The sequence below is a fragment of the Epinephelus lanceolatus genome, chromosome 20, assembly GCF_041903045.1.
Source record: "Epinephelus lanceolatus isolate andai-2023 chromosome 20, ASM4190304v1, whole genome shotgun sequence".
Lineage (NCBI taxonomy): Eukaryota > Metazoa > Chordata > Actinopteri > Perciformes > Serranidae > Epinephelus > Epinephelus lanceolatus.
The window spans coordinates 18462259-18481289 of record NC_135753.1 but is presented as its reverse complement, the minus strand read 5'-3'; the positions used below and the strand labels follow the sequence as shown (position 1 = coordinate 18481289).

General features: G+C 41.1%; 1 protein-coding gene across 1 annotated transcript in view; it reads left to right on the top strand.

Annotated features, from left to right (window-relative positions):
* Window positions 1-18577, top strand: part of ube3c (ubiquitin protein ligase E3C) — a 33878-nt gene extending 15301 nt beyond the window's left edge. Inside the window, exons 15-24 of the mRNA XM_033639110.2 lie at window positions 1536-1640; window positions 2210-2297; window positions 4486-4583; window positions 5299-5431; window positions 7510-7757; window positions 11122-11334; window positions 13958-14146; window positions 14240-14306; window positions 15619-15749; window positions 17409-18577. Of these exons, the coding sequence (XP_033495001.1) occupies window positions 1536-1640; window positions 2210-2297; window positions 4486-4583; window positions 5299-5431; window positions 7510-7757; window positions 11122-11334; window positions 13958-14146; window positions 14240-14306; window positions 15619-15749; window positions 17409-17579 (1443 nt within the window). The 3' untranslated portion in view covers window positions 17580-18577. The remainder of the gene's footprint in view (window positions 1-1535; window positions 1641-2209; window positions 2298-4485; window positions 4584-5298; window positions 5432-7509; window positions 7758-11121; window positions 11335-13957; window positions 14147-14239; window positions 14307-15618; window positions 15750-17408) is intronic.
* The last annotated feature ends 454 nt before the right edge of the window (window positions 18578-19031 follow it).

Sequence of the window (19031 nt, the reverse complement as noted above, 5' to 3'; positions counted from 1 at the left end):
ACAGCAGGGTTAAACTTAAAAGTTTGCCTGATAAATGTGCTACTTCAAGGTCCCAATCCTGGGCAGAGCTTAATATTTCTTAATTGCACCAGGTAGACTTTACAAACACAAAAAAATAATTCTTTTTGTAGAGAATTAACTTTCATGGGTTATATCACAGATCTGAATGCTTGGTTAGATTTTTAAAGCCTGTGCAAGTGAATAGTTCAGACAAAAGCAAACTGACCACTTCAGAGTACAGATGGTCAGTGTAGCCTATGTAAATGGTCACCTTAAATGGCTCTGAGCTAATGGTGTTATGGTGTTATACACAAAAGTCACGGTTCAGTTCATACCCCAGTGTAGGAGTCGTGGTGTGACAGGAGTTCGGTATAGCAGTGTTTTATTTAGAGTATATTGGACTTGACCTGAGGTAACATTTTGACAACTTTTGTCAGCTATTTTAATTATAAAAACAAAGGACATTTAAAACACTTCTCTATTACACTGTACCAAGACATTTCCTAAAAGGCAACAGAGCACAATAGGCTATAAAACTAAAAAAAGCATCTCTTATGTTATGAAACTGAAAATATCTGAATACACAGAATAATAAAAGATAAAATTTGTGTGTTAGGAGGAGTGTTTCAGTTGCCTCTACTCTGGCTATATTTAAACATTCAAAGCAGCAAAACATTCATCATCCTGGTGATTGGCACATCTGGGTGATGCCGTCAAATGTGCATTAGCATTTTGGATGTGTTCCATTCACATGCCCAACAACAGTGAAGCATTGCCGACACACCATCCTCGTCTTACACACAACTCTCTCTTTGTTCCTGTTGTAGCTGCAGGCAGGTCTTCCAACTCCGGCATTTCAGTTGCGCTTGGTATAGACTGACTCACAAGTCAATCCGCTTGTTGTGCTAACCTCAGCTTATGTTGCATACGGCTGAAGGAAACTTTGGTACTACATTATGTACATTACATTATGACTTCGTGCATTGGTACGTGACCTCTGTACAGTGACGCTTCGGTGAGAATATATTAACCGTTACAGCCCTACTCTCTGCATGTAACAAAGTCACAGCATCACTTCAAAGCGAAATATCATTGTAACCCTAGCTTTCTGCAGCCCAGTCCAGAGCCATGCTGCTACTTGTAGTGCTGTGAACCAATGCTGCCTTGTCTTTTGCATTCTCTGTCCGATGGCTGATGTCAGCAGACCTTGCCAGTAATTAACAGGGCTGGACATTGAGGGACGGCACAGGTCGTTTTTCTTTTATACTCCCCATAAATGGCGCACTAATGGCTGAATTCTCAAATTGCTTTTTTTCCCCCTCTCTCTAAGCAAAGGCGCCTCATCCTGTTGAACCACCCATAGACAGAAAAACCTCTTTATCCGTGTTGCATTCTCTACGCAGAAAAGTAGTTGAATTGTGCATTTCTTTATCTTACAGTGAAGTGGATTTTGTGTTATATAACCGCCTGAGCTAGAAATGTTAATGTGATATGTGTATGGGTGTGCCTGTCTGTGTGTGTGATCTACTACGCAGGTCATCACTAACTTGGTGAAGATGGTGAAAGCTCGTGACATCAGACGGCCCTTCTGTCCAGCAGGTCACTGGCTCTCTGAGGAGGTCAACATCCGTGCAGATAAGGTACTTTACTGTCGTCATAGCTGTTTAGATTCTGTATTTGTTCATTGTTGGATGTGATATCATATCAGATTGTAGTGCTATTGTGAAATAAAATATGAATACAGCACCAAAATCAAGTGTTTTATTCACAAAGCACCCTAATATGAGTTGCTCGCAGTGGTTAAACTCAGTAAATATTAATAGCATAATCGCTTTTTCTCTAAATTTCCCCATAAGATGAAATCCAAGTCAGTATAAAAGCTACTTAAAATGCACCTAAAGACAGGGGAATAATTGCTTAGAGCAGATGTTTTATGCGTGTTTATATCTTTCCAAAGTAAAGTTACAAAGCGGTTCACAGATATTACAGGAAAACCATAGCTGAACAATGAAGATATTTTAATATAACCACAAACAATCTGAATTAACAAGCAAGAATAGTAAATAATACAACAGTACAAGTCAGCACAGACCCTAAAACAACAATTGACGCATTGAAAAGTTTATGAAAGTAAGTATTTAGGGTTTATTTAAAAGGAAGACCTGAGGGCACTGACATCTTTTTCATTACCGGACTCTTTTCCCTTCAGGTGACTCAGTTGTACGTCCCTTCTGCGAGACACGTGTGGAGAACGCGGAGGATGGGTCGCATCGGGCCTCTTCAGTCAACACTTGATGGTAGTGTATTCTCTTAACTGTCTTACAAACCAGAGAATGTATAATAAATATGGACGACATGACAGCTCCCGAAAAGTGAAGCTAAAACATCTTGATCGCCCCTTAGTGGCTGGCTGCAGTATAGGTCATAAACCCCGCCTCCTCCATATTAGTGGAAAGGACATGAGCAAACTAAAAACTACTTACCAAAGTACTTAATTTGTACAGTGGGAGGAAGTTTAGAGGCATTGTCTATCTTTATACAGTCTATGTTACAAACCCACTTTGATCAAAAACTTGTGAAAATGTAGTTCTTTGAGAAGCTAATACCATTTGTATTTGTATTAAAAACAAGAACAAATATGGCACGAAAAATATATAAAAACTTTCTGACATTATTGTGCCCTTAAACACATGTAGAGAGCAATAATCTGTGTCTTAGAATAGTCTACTAGTCTCTACTAGAACAACTCGACTGTTATGCAGATGCAGCACTGGTGTACAGCACAGAGCTAATCTATTGGCAGCATGTGAAAATATCGTGCAGTAATGCTTGTGTCAGCTTGATAAAGAGCCCAGGAAATCATCCTAATTGCTGTCCAAAGTCACCTTCTTCTTGTTTGCTTCTCATATTCTATAGAGCTGTGCCTTGATATTAATTCACTATATTATTATAGTCATCTTTCTAGTTTTTATCTATAGTAGATCGAGGGAATTGGTTTGAAGCACATTGAACTGTGCTTTGGTGTAGGACTATAAACTGATTCTCCCCAAACAAGTGCCTAAAAAAAGCCTTATAATGTAAAGTTTTTATTTTTTTCCGCAGCACTTAAGAAAAGACATTAGCACTCCCTGTTTTAAGCGAGATATATTACCACATTCTCTCTTCATTGACTCAATTAGGCACTCAGAGGAAAACACACTGACGCAGGCAGGGCTTCATCTGGCTCACTTTGAGCCGTCCCAGGTTTCTGTGAAGTATGGTGTGAAAACAAGCTGATAACAATGTGTGTATGATCTGCCTAATCCCACTCAGGGGCTGTATGGGATAAATTCAATTAGTGTGAAAGTACCTGATGAACTCAGCCACATCTGGTCCATGTGTTTGTCTGGCCTTTTCTCATTTCCTTAAATGGACAGGCCCATGGCTGATGAATGAGGAACGTATTGACCACTCTGAGGCCATATTTCTCCTCAAAGATGGAAACCTGATGGGAAAATGCAGATCAGATTGACTAATTGAGCAGAATAATTGAGCTGCAGTGGACGCAAAGTGAGGAGGGTGAAGAGCGGTTTAGCTATTGTGGCAATTTTTTTTGTGGGCTAAACAGTCTAATCCCCGAGTTTAATACAAAACAAACATCAACTTAATGGATAAAGCAGAGCAGGTGGGTGGGCAGCTCACAGTTGGGTTAATTAAAAGGGTGTAGGATGGAAACGTCATTAATGGCTGGCCTGTAAGCAGTGGACTAGGGTTTACTTACAGAGCTGAGCAGTGAGGAAGGCAATGATGCTGTTAGATGAGTATTAGACACAGAGGAAACCTGATGTTGGGAAGTATCCTCCAGATAAAGTTTCCCTGAGTAAGGCTGTTAATCCCTGTCAGATTATGTCCTGTCCTCTTGTAGTTGACCCTGACCTTTGAACCAAGACAAAAAAAAATCTTAGTATGTGTCACTCAATTCTGAGGAAGCCCGGGTAGCCAAGAGAAACATGTTATTTTCTTATTAAATTAACATTTTCCATGATTGATCCATTACAAGATAAGATTATTCTAATTTTGTGTTAGAAAAAGTAATTTACCACTATTAGAATATTTATTGGAAGTTGCTGTTTTTGATCAGTTTGATTTTCACTCTATTAACTCTAATTAAAAGAAAAAACAAAGTTTATTTGCAAGTTATTTTAGACTTAAATACATTACGATCTTTTTCATAATGAGTGCGATAACAAATCCTCAGATATACTTAAGTACTAACATGTATGTGCAGTTGAACTGTCTACGACAACACCGAACAAAGAACCATATATTAGAACACACTCAAAGGTAGTGTCATTCTCTGCTCAGGATGCTGTTACTCCACTACATCTTTACATAGCAAATAGTTGTTTGCTCCTATATTAATCCTCTGAATGTAGTACACAGCGCTTTTAAGTTACATCTACTAAGAAAATATTGGTTTATTGAATTTTGCTTGTCTTTCTGCAGTTGGTTTGGAGCCTCCACAGCTGTCCGTGTCTGAAGAGAGACATCTGGCCATCCTCACAGAGCTCCCTTTTGTGGTTCCCTTTGAGGAGCGAGTCAAGGTAATACAAAGCTGTTCCACACGCAACCACAAAAAAAGTTTTGTGTGCCGTATTAGGACCGAGTTTTGCAGGGCTCTCTGAAGAATTGTGTTGTTGCCGTCAGAATGAGGGCTCTAATATCGACATTCTGCATTTGCTAAAAATGCATGCAGCTATACATTTAACATCCCATTTTGGAAGTGGTACAGAGCTGCAGTAGATCATAATGTTGGCTGTGTAATTCTTCCAAACCGTGTGACTGACACTTGGGTAGTATATTGATAGAAACTACACAGCTTTATTTGAAGTATTACACTTTTAAGTATTATGAATTATCATGTGTACTATTGTGGAAATGATGACCAGTCCTGTCAGGATTAACCACAGGATGCTGGGCAAACATCCAGCTGATAATAGTATTTTAATATTAGCTGGTTGAGTTTACAGATAGTGTCCCTGTGATTTTTCTGTCTGAATTATGCCCCAGACGCCTGCCTTGATCTCACCTGTCAGTGCTTAGTGGTGCCTTGCTTGATCGGCAGTCTTCTGTTGCTTTTTATACCCGTTTCTCACCTTCTTTCTTCTTTTCCACCAAAAAAGGTATAACAAGCTAAAAAAGATGATCAAAGACAAAGGATGGATGATATATAGTCGGATCTATACTCAGAATTAAACAGTTTTACAACTGAGAGGATTTGTCACTGACCCTGCCACCGGGCTAACATCTGTCTTGTAGATCTTCCAGAGGTTAATCTATGCTGACAAACGGGACGTGCAGGGGGACGGGCCATTCCCTGATGGTATCAGTGTCACCATCAGACGCAACTACATCTATGAAGATGCCTACGATAAACTGTCTCCAGAAAATGGTACGGCTGCAGTTTAAATAAAATAACCTTTTCTACGTGTGCATTATTTGTCATGTTAAACATGTGAGACGAGCACACTTGACTTCATGTTGTGTAGAAAATGTGCCGTAGTGGCTGCGTTATTTCTTTTTAAGATGACAAGAACAAGAGGAAAGGAAGCACAGTAGGAGGAAACTCTTGTCATGCTCTATAAAATCTTAATACTGAGGTTGCGGTTAGCATTAAAGATGAAGGTTAGCTCTCTCCTTGTGCGGAGTATTGAATTTCGGTAAAGCATAATTGTGGTTCCGATTATTATAATGGACCACATAAAACCAGAATCAATTATTTTAAGTCACCTCTTTTGTGTTTGAATTTGAAAGGGCACTTTGGTGAGGGCAATCTGATTAAAAAGAGTAGTAGGAGACCTGAGCTGAAGACATGATCTATATCATTTATGTGTCTATAAGTTATAGCTGCCTTGATTTATCACTGTACATTAATTATTCTGAGAGATGACCTCTTAAAGAATTTGATTTGAATATTCTGCAGGTCAACAAAGTGCTTTCTTGCAAAATGTTTGTTGAGAAAAACAACATGATACACTAAATATAAATGGCATTGGAATTATATTTTTATGTTTTCAATCCATTAAGGTGAGAGTTTTTAAGTGAACCTACCTGGATAAGTTAGTACACTGAAGTTCAAAATTAAAAATCAGTATAATATCAATCAACTTGATGGTTTGACGCACTGTTAATAAAAATAAAGTGGAAGTTAAACAAGAAAATAGACATTTGCAGATAATACCAAATTATGTAGATATTGTAGACTGGTAAGATATCTGGCAGAATTAAATTGCTCACAGATTTAAAGATTGACTGATTTGGAGAAAACAGTCTCAAGGTTGAAAGTCATTCTACTGGACCCGTTGTACTCAAATCCCCTCTACTTGAAAATGACTAAAATCTAAGGCTAAAGCGCTGTTCACACCAAGAGCGATAACTGTAACGACAACATTGTAATCATCCATATTTAGGAAAGTGATCCCAACAACATTATTTGCCACTGTAGTCGTTAGAGATGTGTGGCAGACTCCACCATCCACTTGAGGTAGAATGATTTTTAAAACTATATTTCTAATCATTTGTAGTTATCGTTCTTGGTGCGGACAGCCTTTAAGAGTTCAAAGCTTTTCTAACAGATACAGAATTGGAGGAAAAAAGATTGTTTGACTCTGTGTGTTGTTTCTCACAGGCTGCAGTCTCACTGCTTCTCTTGCCTTTTACTTGCTGGTGTCATTTTGTCTCTAAGGAACACGTCATGTGCTTTAACTCATTGTTTTATTGTATGTTTTAATTATTGGTTTATGTACAACTATTTACGAGCTGCTGTCTGGGCCAAATCTCATTTGCAAGATAGCTTCTCAAACTCAAGTGGATGTCCCGGTTAGATAAAAATATCCTGGGGAAGAATTGCTGTTAAAACTGCTTACAGTTTGTAAAACAAAATCAGAACTTGTCAGCTTTGTTTTGTTACTACATTACAACACTTGTGAAATTGCCAATAGGGTGTATTAAGCTAAGCAAAAGCTGCTCACTGGCCCAATTTAAGTGATATACTGTACTGTGCTACAGCTGTAAATTGCAAATAGTATTGAATAAGAAATGAGGAATCTGGGGAGTCTTTACTGGAGATTTAGGGCAGCTTTAGTTAAAATGTAGTTGTGTACAGTGTGTGACGAAATGTATGTTTTTGATTACTTTTCATTTTTATAAGGTCTAGAACTGACGTGGTTCCCATTATGTTGTTTCTGACTTTTCCTATGTAATTTTAGGTTCCAGTTTATTGTTAAAACGTAATATGAACTTAAGCCTTTAAATCTGAGGATGAGATAAGAACCATTACAGACTGGGAAGGCAACCATCAAGTATTAGAAATTGAAGACACTGTAAGGCCAGACTGTTTGATTGCTCTGCTGGAAGTTGTAAAATGACTGTAAAGAATGAAAATGGTCTTTGGTTCAAATTGAAGACTAAGTGTATTGTGACCTTTAACTTAACAACCATTCCTCCTCATGCTCATTGTCCTTATCTTAGAACCGGATCTAAAGAAAAGGATTAGAGTCCATCTGTTGAATGCTCACGGTCTGGACGAGGCAGGTATCGACGGTGGTGGCATCTTTCGTGAGTTCCTCAACGAGCTTCTCAAGTCGGGCTTCAATCCCAATCAGGGTTTCTTCAAGACGACCAACGAGGGTCTGCTGTATCCCAGCCCCGCTGCAGAGATGCTGGTCGGAGACTCCTTTACAAGGCATTACTACTTTTTAGGCAGGATCCTCGGAAAGGTGAGCCTCCAAAGTAAAATCTCATGATTGTGATGTTAGACAGTCCCATGTCTTACTAGAAACCCTAAAATCCTTCAGGGAATACTTCACCTACCAAATTACCATGTGTTTGTCAAATACTACTTGCCCCTGGTGAACAAAGATTCCAAAAACTGAGAAAAATCTTGATGAATTGAAGTCTTATGGAGTGCAGTAAAATCCATGTCTCATTTATTCAGTACTTCCCAGACAGATAGCCACTTCTGACAGGGAACTTGACTAAAAGTGAAAGTTATCTTTGCTTGCTTATAAGCCTGACCCCTTTAACAAAAACAGTAATTTTACCTCACTGAACACAGGAGCTGCTGGTCTACCACTGCCTCAATCAGTTAGTTTGTATGTGTTATTGTGTGACTTTGGTAAATCCAAATTAACCTGTTCAAACACCAGAGTCACACAATAACGCAAACAATCTTACTGATCGAGGTGGTGGTAGACCAGAAGCTCACTTGTTCAGCGAAGTAAAATTACTGTTTTTGTCAAGGGTGTCTGGCTTTGAAGAGAGCATAGCATCCTGTACAGTTCCCAACAAAGTTTCAACAAAGTTTCTTCACGAATTCATCGTAAAACGAAGGGAGTAATTAATATAAGCGTGGTCATTTCGGGGCTAAAGTAACCCTTTGCATTGAGGAGGAATGTGTGGAGATATTAAAGCTGCTGGTAAAATAACAAGCAAATAGTAAGATTTAGTCTCAGACTACTGTGATTTGATGGTCAGTTACATCAATTAAGATCAACAGCAGTCAGTGTCATGACTGGCTTCGATGCTTATGTGCATTTGGAGGTTGTTTCGGTGTTTGTTCTAGAAACTGACAATGTTTAGAGAAATCGCCGTCATTTGTTTCTTGAGGTTAGAACTTTAACCTGGCACTCGTGCAAGCTTTAGTTTTGTTAATTAGCCCTGTGCATAATCTGTTGACGGCATTGTTTTTCTGTCGCTTCCTTCCTCTGATGGCACTATTTATTAGAGCCTAATGTTTCTAAATCATCCTTAATGCATGTGGTAGTGATTGTTTATCAAGATGCCTTCCCCGTGGGGGGGGCTATCATCTCAACCCGGAGAAGAATTACCTCATGACAAGCGGTCGCCTCTCAATTAGGGCTTCCATTAGCCGATGATTCCCTACCTCTTGTTTGTGTAGTGATTGCATTTGGCTGGCACTAAATCAGCGAGCCCACACAGACAGGACATAAATAAACGTTCAAAGCATGTGGTAATAGCATTTTGATCTGTTTTACAGTCAGGAACATCCAGGTCTCTCCTCTCTTGCTCGGTCTGAGATGGACCAGTCCACTTATCAGAGCATCGTAACTCCTCCTCCTGCTTCTCTTCTTCTTCTCTGTATTCTTCTCAAGTGAGAAATGATCAATCAGCAGCTAGAAGCCCCCGCTCCCTCGATATTGTGCTCTCAATAGCTAATGGTTCAGGCAATTAGGCAAGGGGAAATTAATTTGAATTTGACTTTCAATTAACCCTACCTTAAGTTCCTCTTTCTCCATAAAAATGGACGTTTGAGTGGCCATTTGAGAGGCGTATTGATATTTGTTTAGTGCCGTTATTGCCTGGATAAAAGGCAACCGTTTATATAGATTGGGATTGCATCACCGCTGCTGCTGCAGTGTGCACAGTGCACATTGCGGCTCAAAGGACACAGGAGATTAATATTGTTAATTAATGTCCGAGGCGTGCCATTGTTGTGGAGGTGATGTATTACAGGCAGGAGTGGCTTGTCTAGGGTACTCACTGAAATGGGATTGAACATCAGAATAGAGACCGGTCATCATCCTTCTTCCTCACTTGTCCACCCAGCTGACAAGCTGAAAGATTTAAGCCACAAATTGTGAAAACGGGTTTCTTTGCTTTTGTGGTGCTATCCTTCCAGACTTTAGACTCAAAAGTTAATTTAATCGTGATGGGAGTGTTTGCTGACACCGTTTCTGTCAAAACCACATTTCTAATTATGTAATATGACCTGCAGGAGGGTTTCTTTGTGCCTCATTCATCTCTCATTAGTACAAAACCTCCAACCTCATCAGCAGTGGCCTCTCCACTCGTAACGTGAACTGTGAGGGTGAGGAAAGTTTCATCCTCCTCCTCCTCCCGCTGTACTCACCACACTTCTGCACAGTCTCCTCTCCCTGATCTCCAGCGACTGATAGTTCCCTTTAGAGGTGTGGGAGGTTGGCACCCCTTATTAATAGAGATGCGTTTGAAAAGCATTATAATTTTATTGATTCTTAATGTTGTAAATTAAGCAATGTATTTGGCAGCTAACAGAATGCACCTGCAATGTTGTTGGCATTTATTCCACCTGATGGTGCCGCGATCTGCTTTAATTGCGTTGCCACTGCACTCACTTATATTAAAAGGCCTGGGCCATAATAATTAATTCCTTCCAGCCCAAGTCATTTTGGCACAATTTCTGGCAATAAACACTCATAAATAAAGTAAGTGGCATTGAAAAAATAAGGCTGCAGGTTTTTTCCATATACTTATTGCTGCCTCTTCCCGGCATAAGTGTTATTGATAGGTTTCAAGGGGCCACGCGGCGCATATGGTCTGAAACGAGCGGCGGCCACGAGAGAAATACTAAGTGGATTATTTTGCATAAAAAATAGACAATGTTTGAAGTTGTGCAATTAACCTGTGTTTAGAAAATAGCCGTGATTTATGCGTATGTGTGTGTTTAAGATGCATGCATTATGGAAATCCTCTAGATTTATAATCCATTTAGCTGATGCGGTCAGGGTTTTTAGCGCTATCATTTATAAAGACCTGTATATTTTAATGCCTCCAATGGGCTCTTTTTTGGACTATTCCAGTACATTAGCTTTGGGTTTTATGAGTCACCTGCCCGGCTGTGGTTCTTAATGGCATTTGAGGTCAAGGTGAGAATTGGCATTTATAAAGTTTGAGGCGGGTTGAAACAGAAGCCTGTGTGTTTTAGATAGATTGTGTTCTGTGTTTTGCTCTCAGTCTCTCTGATGTGACCAGATTTACTATCTTATCACTTGATTCTTTGATATAAGAGTAGTAGGCAAATTTAATGTTGTATAATGTATGTTGTAATCAGATTTCTGAATGTGTACTCAGTAATGTTGTGCTTGCCACTTGATGCAGGCTGCGGTCCATTTAGTTATCTCGGTTATCTAATCATCATATTTTATTCAGTGACACCCAAGCTATAAACAATTGCTGTGTTTAATGCTCGGAGCATTTTCTCATTTGCACTGATTGACTGGTGTTTGTGTGGGAAATTTACAAGATTGAAGTGTAGTCTTGTCCTGCAGATGTCCGCCAGTTAACAGAGACATTTTTCTGCAGGCGCTGTATGAGAACATGCTGGTGGAGCTGCCCTTTGCCAGTTTCTTCCTGTCCAAACTTTTGGGAACCAGTGCAGAGGTGGACATCCACCACCTGGCATCGCTGGACCCGGAGGTGTACCGCAACCTCCTCTTCCTCAAGAGCTATGAGGGTGACGTGGAGGAGCTTGGCCTTAACTTCACTGTGGTCAACAACGATCTGGGAGAGGCTCAGGTGACGGGGGTTTGGGATGGAGTCGGATAAATGATTCACATGCTCTCTTTTTTTTTCCATCTCTGTTTCTACTCCGGTCAGTACCTCTCATTCAGCCGTCTTTCCTTCCTCCTGTTTGGTTCCTCTTTGTCGCGTTAATAATTCATTTCCCTCATGATGTACCACTTTTCAGCTCTGAGAGAGATAAAGCACGTCGCCACTGTCGCCCTAAGCTCTGCTGCTGCGCAGGGAACACGGCAGCTCTGTTGACCATTCCACCTACCTTTACCCCCAGAAATTATCTCAGAACACGCCTGACAGAAGCAACGAGCTGCTCTTAAGCACGTCCCCTCCAAAGCTCAAGGCTGCGGAGACGAGCCGCCACCAGCACTCTGAGTCACCTGGACCCAGACCTGCACTCTACCCGGAGCCCCTGTTTGCTCAGGGCCTTAACGCGTCTTATTAGCTCTTCTCAAACAACACCTGAAATGGTCGAGTTACAATGTAGCCCTCCTGGTCGCAAATAGGGCATCGCAAACACGATAGGGAAAACAATTTGTGAAAGATTAGGCACACACCCGCGAGCAGTCTGCCCTGCATTTGCCCTCGTGAGATAGCCAAAGCAAGCAAGATAAGGACAGTAATTCTCTTACATTAGCACATAATCAGAATCCACTGTGAGGGGAGAATAAGGCAGAAAATGACTACCTGTCAGGGGCCCACATGCTGTACGCAGCATTCAGGGGATAGACAAAATAAGAGGAACACCTTACTTTATAAAACAATCTTATTTAGTATTGCTGCACTGAATACCTAGCCTGGAAATCCAGACCCAAATCTAGAAAGATTTAGGCTGACTCGCTGAGCAAATTGAAATTGTGCTCTCGCGAGAACTCTGGATTTCCAGGGTACTGAATACCTTTTTGAAGCTTATCAATCAGTTTTTGTTAAGAGTGCGTCAGAGAGGTGCTGATTCACATATACTGTAAATTTTGACTGTAGTTTGTACTTTTGTTAAACAAATATGCGGAGTGTCTGTGGCAGTCTGCATGTGACCACTGTTACTCATTGTTGCTTTGGTCCTGTTTGACTCACGTCAAAAGTGTTTCACCTTGTGCTCTGGAGTAAATAGGCAACATTTTGAATGGAGTTTGGAGTTTTAATCCAGTGTATGAATACTCTCCGCCTCTTAAAGGGACAGTTAACCCCATAACTGCCTTCTCTCCAAAATCATGGAACTAGATGGCACTCAGCTTGTGGTGCTCAAAGCGCCAAAAATTACATTTGAAAAACTCAACAGCAATGTCTCTTTCCACAAATCATGGCCCAGTTACTCAAGATACCTTAATTGTTGTTAGCAGTTTCATGTAGGAACTATTTTCTTTCTACTGAACTCCACCTGCCAACCATTTTTTCACAACTACACCTGTTTGCACCTACTGCTAGCTCACCTAGCACCACTGAGCAAGCTAATGTTGCAGCTCAGCCGAGGATGCCAATAATGTTTACATCTCATGCTGTCTTAAGCATGAGCCTCTTATCCATTAGTAGATGCATGCTTCCTTCTGCTCAGTGACTCGGTGGCAGGTGTAGAAAGGAAACAGCTCCTATATGAAACTGCTCAGTCGGAGTCGGATCTTATCTTGAGTAACCGGGTCATGACTTCTGGAAAGAGACATTGCTGTTGAGTTTGTGAAATGTAGTTTTTGGCACTGTGAACACCACAAGCTGAATGCCATCTGGCTCCACTATGTTCAAGAGAAGGCAGACATCACAAAACAATCTAGGCTACTGAATAGCACTACAGGTAAGAGGAAAATTAATTGTTTTGATTTGGGGGTGAACTGTCCCTTTAAGACATTTTCACCTCGCCACATAGTAAAATGTTGCAAAGTTTTCAGCTAATGCATCAGCAATTCAAGCAGTAACTATTAAGCCTTTTTAACCATTGTAAGCTGCTTTGAAAACAGATGCAGATGTCAGATTTCCACCTTTTGTATTAGTATTTATAAGTTAGTATTTTGAATTTGTGAAGTTACAAACTCACAGTTGTAGAAGCAGGTCATTAAATTAAACACAGATCATGTATGTCACATGCAGGCAACCTGCATTGGAAAAAGATGAAGATAATATTTCATCCCCTCTGTAGCTGCTGTGGTGTCGTCATGCGCCCAGCTTTATGAACAGAGATGAGCACATCCTATCAAGTGCTAACTGCTCTATAGCTAATGAAAAGAGAACTTGAGGCCAAATTGTATTGGACCAGATGTTCATTGGATGTGCTATATTTAGAAACACTGAAATGCACTTAACCATACACACACACGCTCACACACACACACACACACACTCACATTGAGCTGTACCTTTAATCAGAGTGCTGTTGGAAAACATTTTAATTACCTTTCTGTGATTGAATTAAATCCACCTGGCACAATTAATGCACTTTCTTTGTTTGTTGGTCATCTGGCACTCTGGGCAGACTCAATAATATACATGATATCATCTGCATAATGAAATATGCAGTATGGCCACCTAACAGTGTTATTACTTATCTCCTATCAGAACGTGTCATATTTAAATAGACCTATACAAACTAAAACTGTGAGGAGACTTACAAATGCATTGTGCCTGTTGGACCTAGGTGGTTGAGCTGAAGCAGGGAGGCAAAGACATTCCTGTGACCACAGCAAACCGGATAGCCTACATCCACTTGGTGGCCGACTACAGGCTGAACAAGCAGATCAGGCCTCACTGCCTGGCCTTCAGACAGGGACTGGCCAACGTGGTCAACCTGGAGTGGCTGCGTATGTTCGACCAGCAGGAAATCCAGGTACACTGCGCGCATGACGAGCAAAACTGTCTTTATCACTCACAGAAACTTTAGCTTATATTGATTTATATTTCTCTGCCTTTTTTTAAATAGGTGCTGATCTCTGGGGCTCATGTGCCAATTTGTCTGGACGACCTGAAGAATTTCACAAATTACTCAGGTAGAAGCTGAATTTAGAAATATACATTATATGCTGGAGTTCCAACTTCCTGCCACGCTTAGAGACCCTCCAGTCACTTAATATTGCACTTCCATAAACCTGTGGGACTTACAGGAGATTTTAAAAAGTGGTCAAAATCGAAGCAGCAGCAGGTGGAGATATCCTTACTTGTAGTTCCTAGTATGACTCATGCCCCAAAAACACTAAATCCTACATTTCCCACATGCAACTTATTATTGTCTCTTTGTCAGACCTTCCATGCTTGGTGAATACCCATGCCCTTACAGCCCCACACCTTTAACACAGGCTTTCTACTTAAGGGGTGTGCCATATCATATTGTTCACAGTAATACCAGAATATTTTCAATATGATAATACAATAAAACAATAAAATAAATATTGTTATAACAGCAATATTCTGACTTTTTGACATAGTGACGTCACAGTGTTGTACAGCAATAAAAAGCATGGCTGAAAGCAAATTGCTACCGGCTCTGCAGTGGAGAAGTTACAAATAGGGGAGCAACTTCTGTAGTGTAGAACCAGGCGTCATTAGGCCTGGATGTCCCGAATGTTTTATGAACAGCTCCGGACTGTCTTTGCTACTTTTCGCTCAGAGTAAACTCAGTAAGCGACTCCTCTGGCAGCAGCACAGCATCACTTCCTCGCCTCTCGTTGCACACACACAGGAACCACAGGAAGCCTGTCCTAATGTAAGCCTAGGTGAAGCTTGACAAAAACCTAAATATATATGTGATTGTGCAGTTGTCATTGTTACATATCAGCCTGTCAAAATAATTGCAGGTCTGTGTGTGTGGGTGGGTCTGATGGTCAGCACTGAATGACTGGAAGAGCAGAGGAGAAAAAACAGAGCAGACAGGTCCAGGTGGAAAAAAAATCCACTCAATCTTTTTGGATTTTTCCAAAAAAACAAGGACATCGCCTGTTAATTTAAAAAAATATATATATACATACATAAATGCAAGGGTACATTTTTCATATTTTGTGGTACTGCTACTTATATTTTGTATAAAATCTGGATCTCACTGAGTTATTGTTGTTTACAAAGCAACTGAGGGATACATTTTATTTTGTTTTTACTCAGTATTTGAAGCTGACATGTTAAACTATTACACTTATTTTGTTGAAATTGTATCCTCTCAAAATGAATAATCAAATATTTTCCAGTATTATTTTGCATCATCACAAAGGTTGTTATTGCAAAAATACCCTGAAATATATTATTTTAGGGATGTTGCATCCTCCCCAGGTGTTGGTTAAATAATGTAGTTTCCTCCATCATCTCCTTTAGGCGGGTACTCGGCCAATCACCCCGTCATCCAGATCTTTTGGGAGGTGGTCGAAGGCTTCACAGACGAGGAGAAGCGCAAGCTGCTGAAGTTTGTCACCAGCTGCTCCAGACCTCCACTGCTGGGCTTCAAGGTGAGGCTTCCACCAGACATGAACTTTCACCTCGCTTCATCTATTCTCCTCCCCGTGCTCACTCTGCAGACTATGCACTACCTGTATCCTCCTTTGCTGGCAGGTTTTCCAAGCTCAACAGGAGGGAGTGTTCCCTCTTAATGGGCTTGTAATGAAAATACCTAGACTGATAAGAGTCCTCAAAATGATCATTTTCAAATTAGGTGGCGATAAGGCCGAGCCAGTGTGGTGAGGTCTTATCTCCACGTCCACTGTTTTATAGTTCATGACCTTCCTCTGTTGAAGAACTCCTTCTGCAGCCCTGTATGTGTGGGCTTGGTCGGAGATCCTGGCTGGACAAATATTACCATTCATAGCTTTGTAGCAGCAGGTTGAACTTTTGAACTTTTCTGTGTGACGTGACAGAAAGCAGAAATTTCCTGTTACGTGAACATAGAAGGGAACTATATCTCCTGTACCTCTAAATATTTTTTTTAGCAGTGCTGAATCATTATTGCTCCTGTTTCTGAAATGATTTCCTAATTGGAAGCTGTTTCACTTTCTCACTGACTTGATTTGTGGGACACTTAGGTAGTTTGAGATAGGGGGGGAAGAAACAGAAAGTGTTGCTCAGGGCCATTAAAGAGTTTTTATGTCTTACTTGGTCTAACCAGAAGCTGTAATCATCGTATGATAGGTTTTAGTACTCTTTATGGCCGTCATTAGTTAAGAAAACCTAATTGCAGTTCTGCAGTCGAGTGAGAGAGGGACCAAAACTCTCCTCAAAATCCTTCGCCGCACCTCCTCTTGGGGTTTGAGAGTTGCCTTCCCTCCTCATTTTAATCAATTTGACTTTGGCCAGCATGTGGATGTTCTCCCCCCACTCCTTCCCTGTCTCTTCTCTGGGCCGGAAAGGGCGGTAATTCGTGGGGGAAGCGGCCCCTGACCCGGCCCTCAGCCTGAGCCAGCTAAGCCTTAATTAGCTGTCGTGAAACAGCCCAGGATTCATTAGAGGAGAAATAGCTCTGTCAGGAGAAGCCATTTAAAAAAGATGATGGAAACTCTCTTTTTTTTCCAAAATGATAGCCGTGGTAATGGCACTTTCTCAATAAGCAACGATAGTTTAATACGGTAATTGTCAGAAAAATGGGGTCATTACGGCTAAGCCCCTGAAGAGCCATTTAATCGGGCGAGTATGGCCGCTGAACCGCGTACGCTAACTTTAAATAGCGGGATGAAATCAGGGTGGAGGAGCTTATTCGTCAGCCCCGGCTTGTGATGGAAACGGTCCGTGTCACGGTCTGCAGATGAGGTGGCCTCATCACAAGGAGGCTTGATTTAAAAAATGCCAGATAGACAACATGAAATGACCATTCCTTCAGTGTCTCATCCAAGGGTCAAACTGTGGGCCAGTTTCCCACTCAGTACCTTTCAAGCACTAACCTGATTTCCTAAATTTATACTTCCACTGTATTACCTTAATGTTAACGTCTCTCTTTTAACATTTATCCCCCTGTGGAGTCTGACATTTATTGCTTAATCGGGATTGCTTTGGACATTGCCATCATCACTGACACGGGTTGATTCACATCTCATTATTTGTCTGTCTTTAAATGCCTCAGAATGTTCTGGCCAATTTGTCAGGTGTGCATTAACAGCTTACTGTACGTGTGCACGCAGGAGCTCTACCCGGCCTTCTGCATCCACAATGGAGGCAACGACCTGGAGCGGCTGCCCACCGCCAGCACCTGCATGAACCTGCTCAAGCTCCCGGAGTTCTGTGACCAGCAGCTGATGAGGAACAAGCTGCTGTACGCTATCGAATCCTCCGCCGGGTTCGAGCTGAGCTGAGGGGGGGCGAAGGCTTCTCTGTCCCTGCATCATTGGACTCGACGCCACAGTAATGGCTTGGAAGAGAAAGACTTTAGAGTTAAAAAAAACATATTGATGCACTGACCTGCCTGATTTACTGTGTTTGTTTGTGTGTGTGTGTGTGAGAGAGAGAGAGAGAGAGAGAGAGAGTGCCAAGCCGAAGCCGAGGGTGAGGAAATAATCACCTGCATACTGAAGAAAAAGAGGGTGCAAGGATGAAGCAGGGTAGGAAGCCTTTTTTTTTAAAACTGTGTTGCTTTTAAGTAAGTTAAATGTTTAATTACGTGTCAGAACACTTTAGAAGAACAGCGATGCGTTTGAATTTAGCGGGAAATATCATGCGCTGAAACAAAAACAAGAGCAGCAGCCGCTCTCTTGTGTAATCGAACATGAACGGGCAGTTATTTTTCACCAAAGATTAAGTGGCATCATATAAAAAAGGCAATATAAAGACAGAGGGACAGACTGTAGGACTCTAAAGCCACCTCGTGGTGTGCCAAGGGCTGCGGAGGTGGAGGAGCTTGTGTATAGCCATCATGCATTTTCATATAGAGGTCACCGAAACTTTTGCGATTTTCTCCTATGATTATTACTACTATTAACTGTCATGTCCGATAACCATGCCGTAAGTGTGCTCATGCCATCTGAAGTGTGGAAGTGGCTCATATTGCTGGACTAAATTTGGGGAGGGAAAGTATTCTATAATTATGGATTTGTGAATATGTATATGTTTACAACTACTCTTGTATTATTCCTTTATTTAGTATTTGTACAGGTTTGTTTTTCTTTGTGTGATGAGTGGAGGCCTTGTGTTTTCACACATGCTCACTAAGGTGAACAATCTCTTCCCTGGTCAGCGCCCTGACGTTTGCTCTGAGAGAGCAACAACAGTTGATAAGGCTCACAAATGATCAGTGTACAAACAGGGTGAAAAAAAGGAGTGTATGGAAATGAATAAACCCACTTTTCTTTTTGCATTTTTCCTTCCATAAGTCTCTTTTCTTGTTGCTTGTAATTTACAGTAATGACCGAGACATAAAACAGTGCTTTGTGGGAAAATCTCCTCCTGAGTTTTATGGCCTCTGACATATAATTAAAGAAACATCCAGTTAAGAAACACTGAGCAGAACTATTCTGGCCTTGAGATGCATTATCGGCCCGAGCACAAATTAAGATTGTGTGCGTTTGTCATAAATCTACCTGCCCTCTGATGCGGTACAGCCCAGGAAGCTATCCATCCCTCTTTGGACCGGGTCCATCTCTCCTCCCTGCTGAAACAGCCAACTTTGCTGCCCCCCACTTCTCCTCTCAGAGCCCGAACCCCTCACATCCGCTGGGCCAGGGAACTCAAAGTGATAATTGGGTCTTAAAAAACAGACTTGTCATTGAAATGAGGGATTCATCTCAATTACTATGAGATTTATTTAAGAC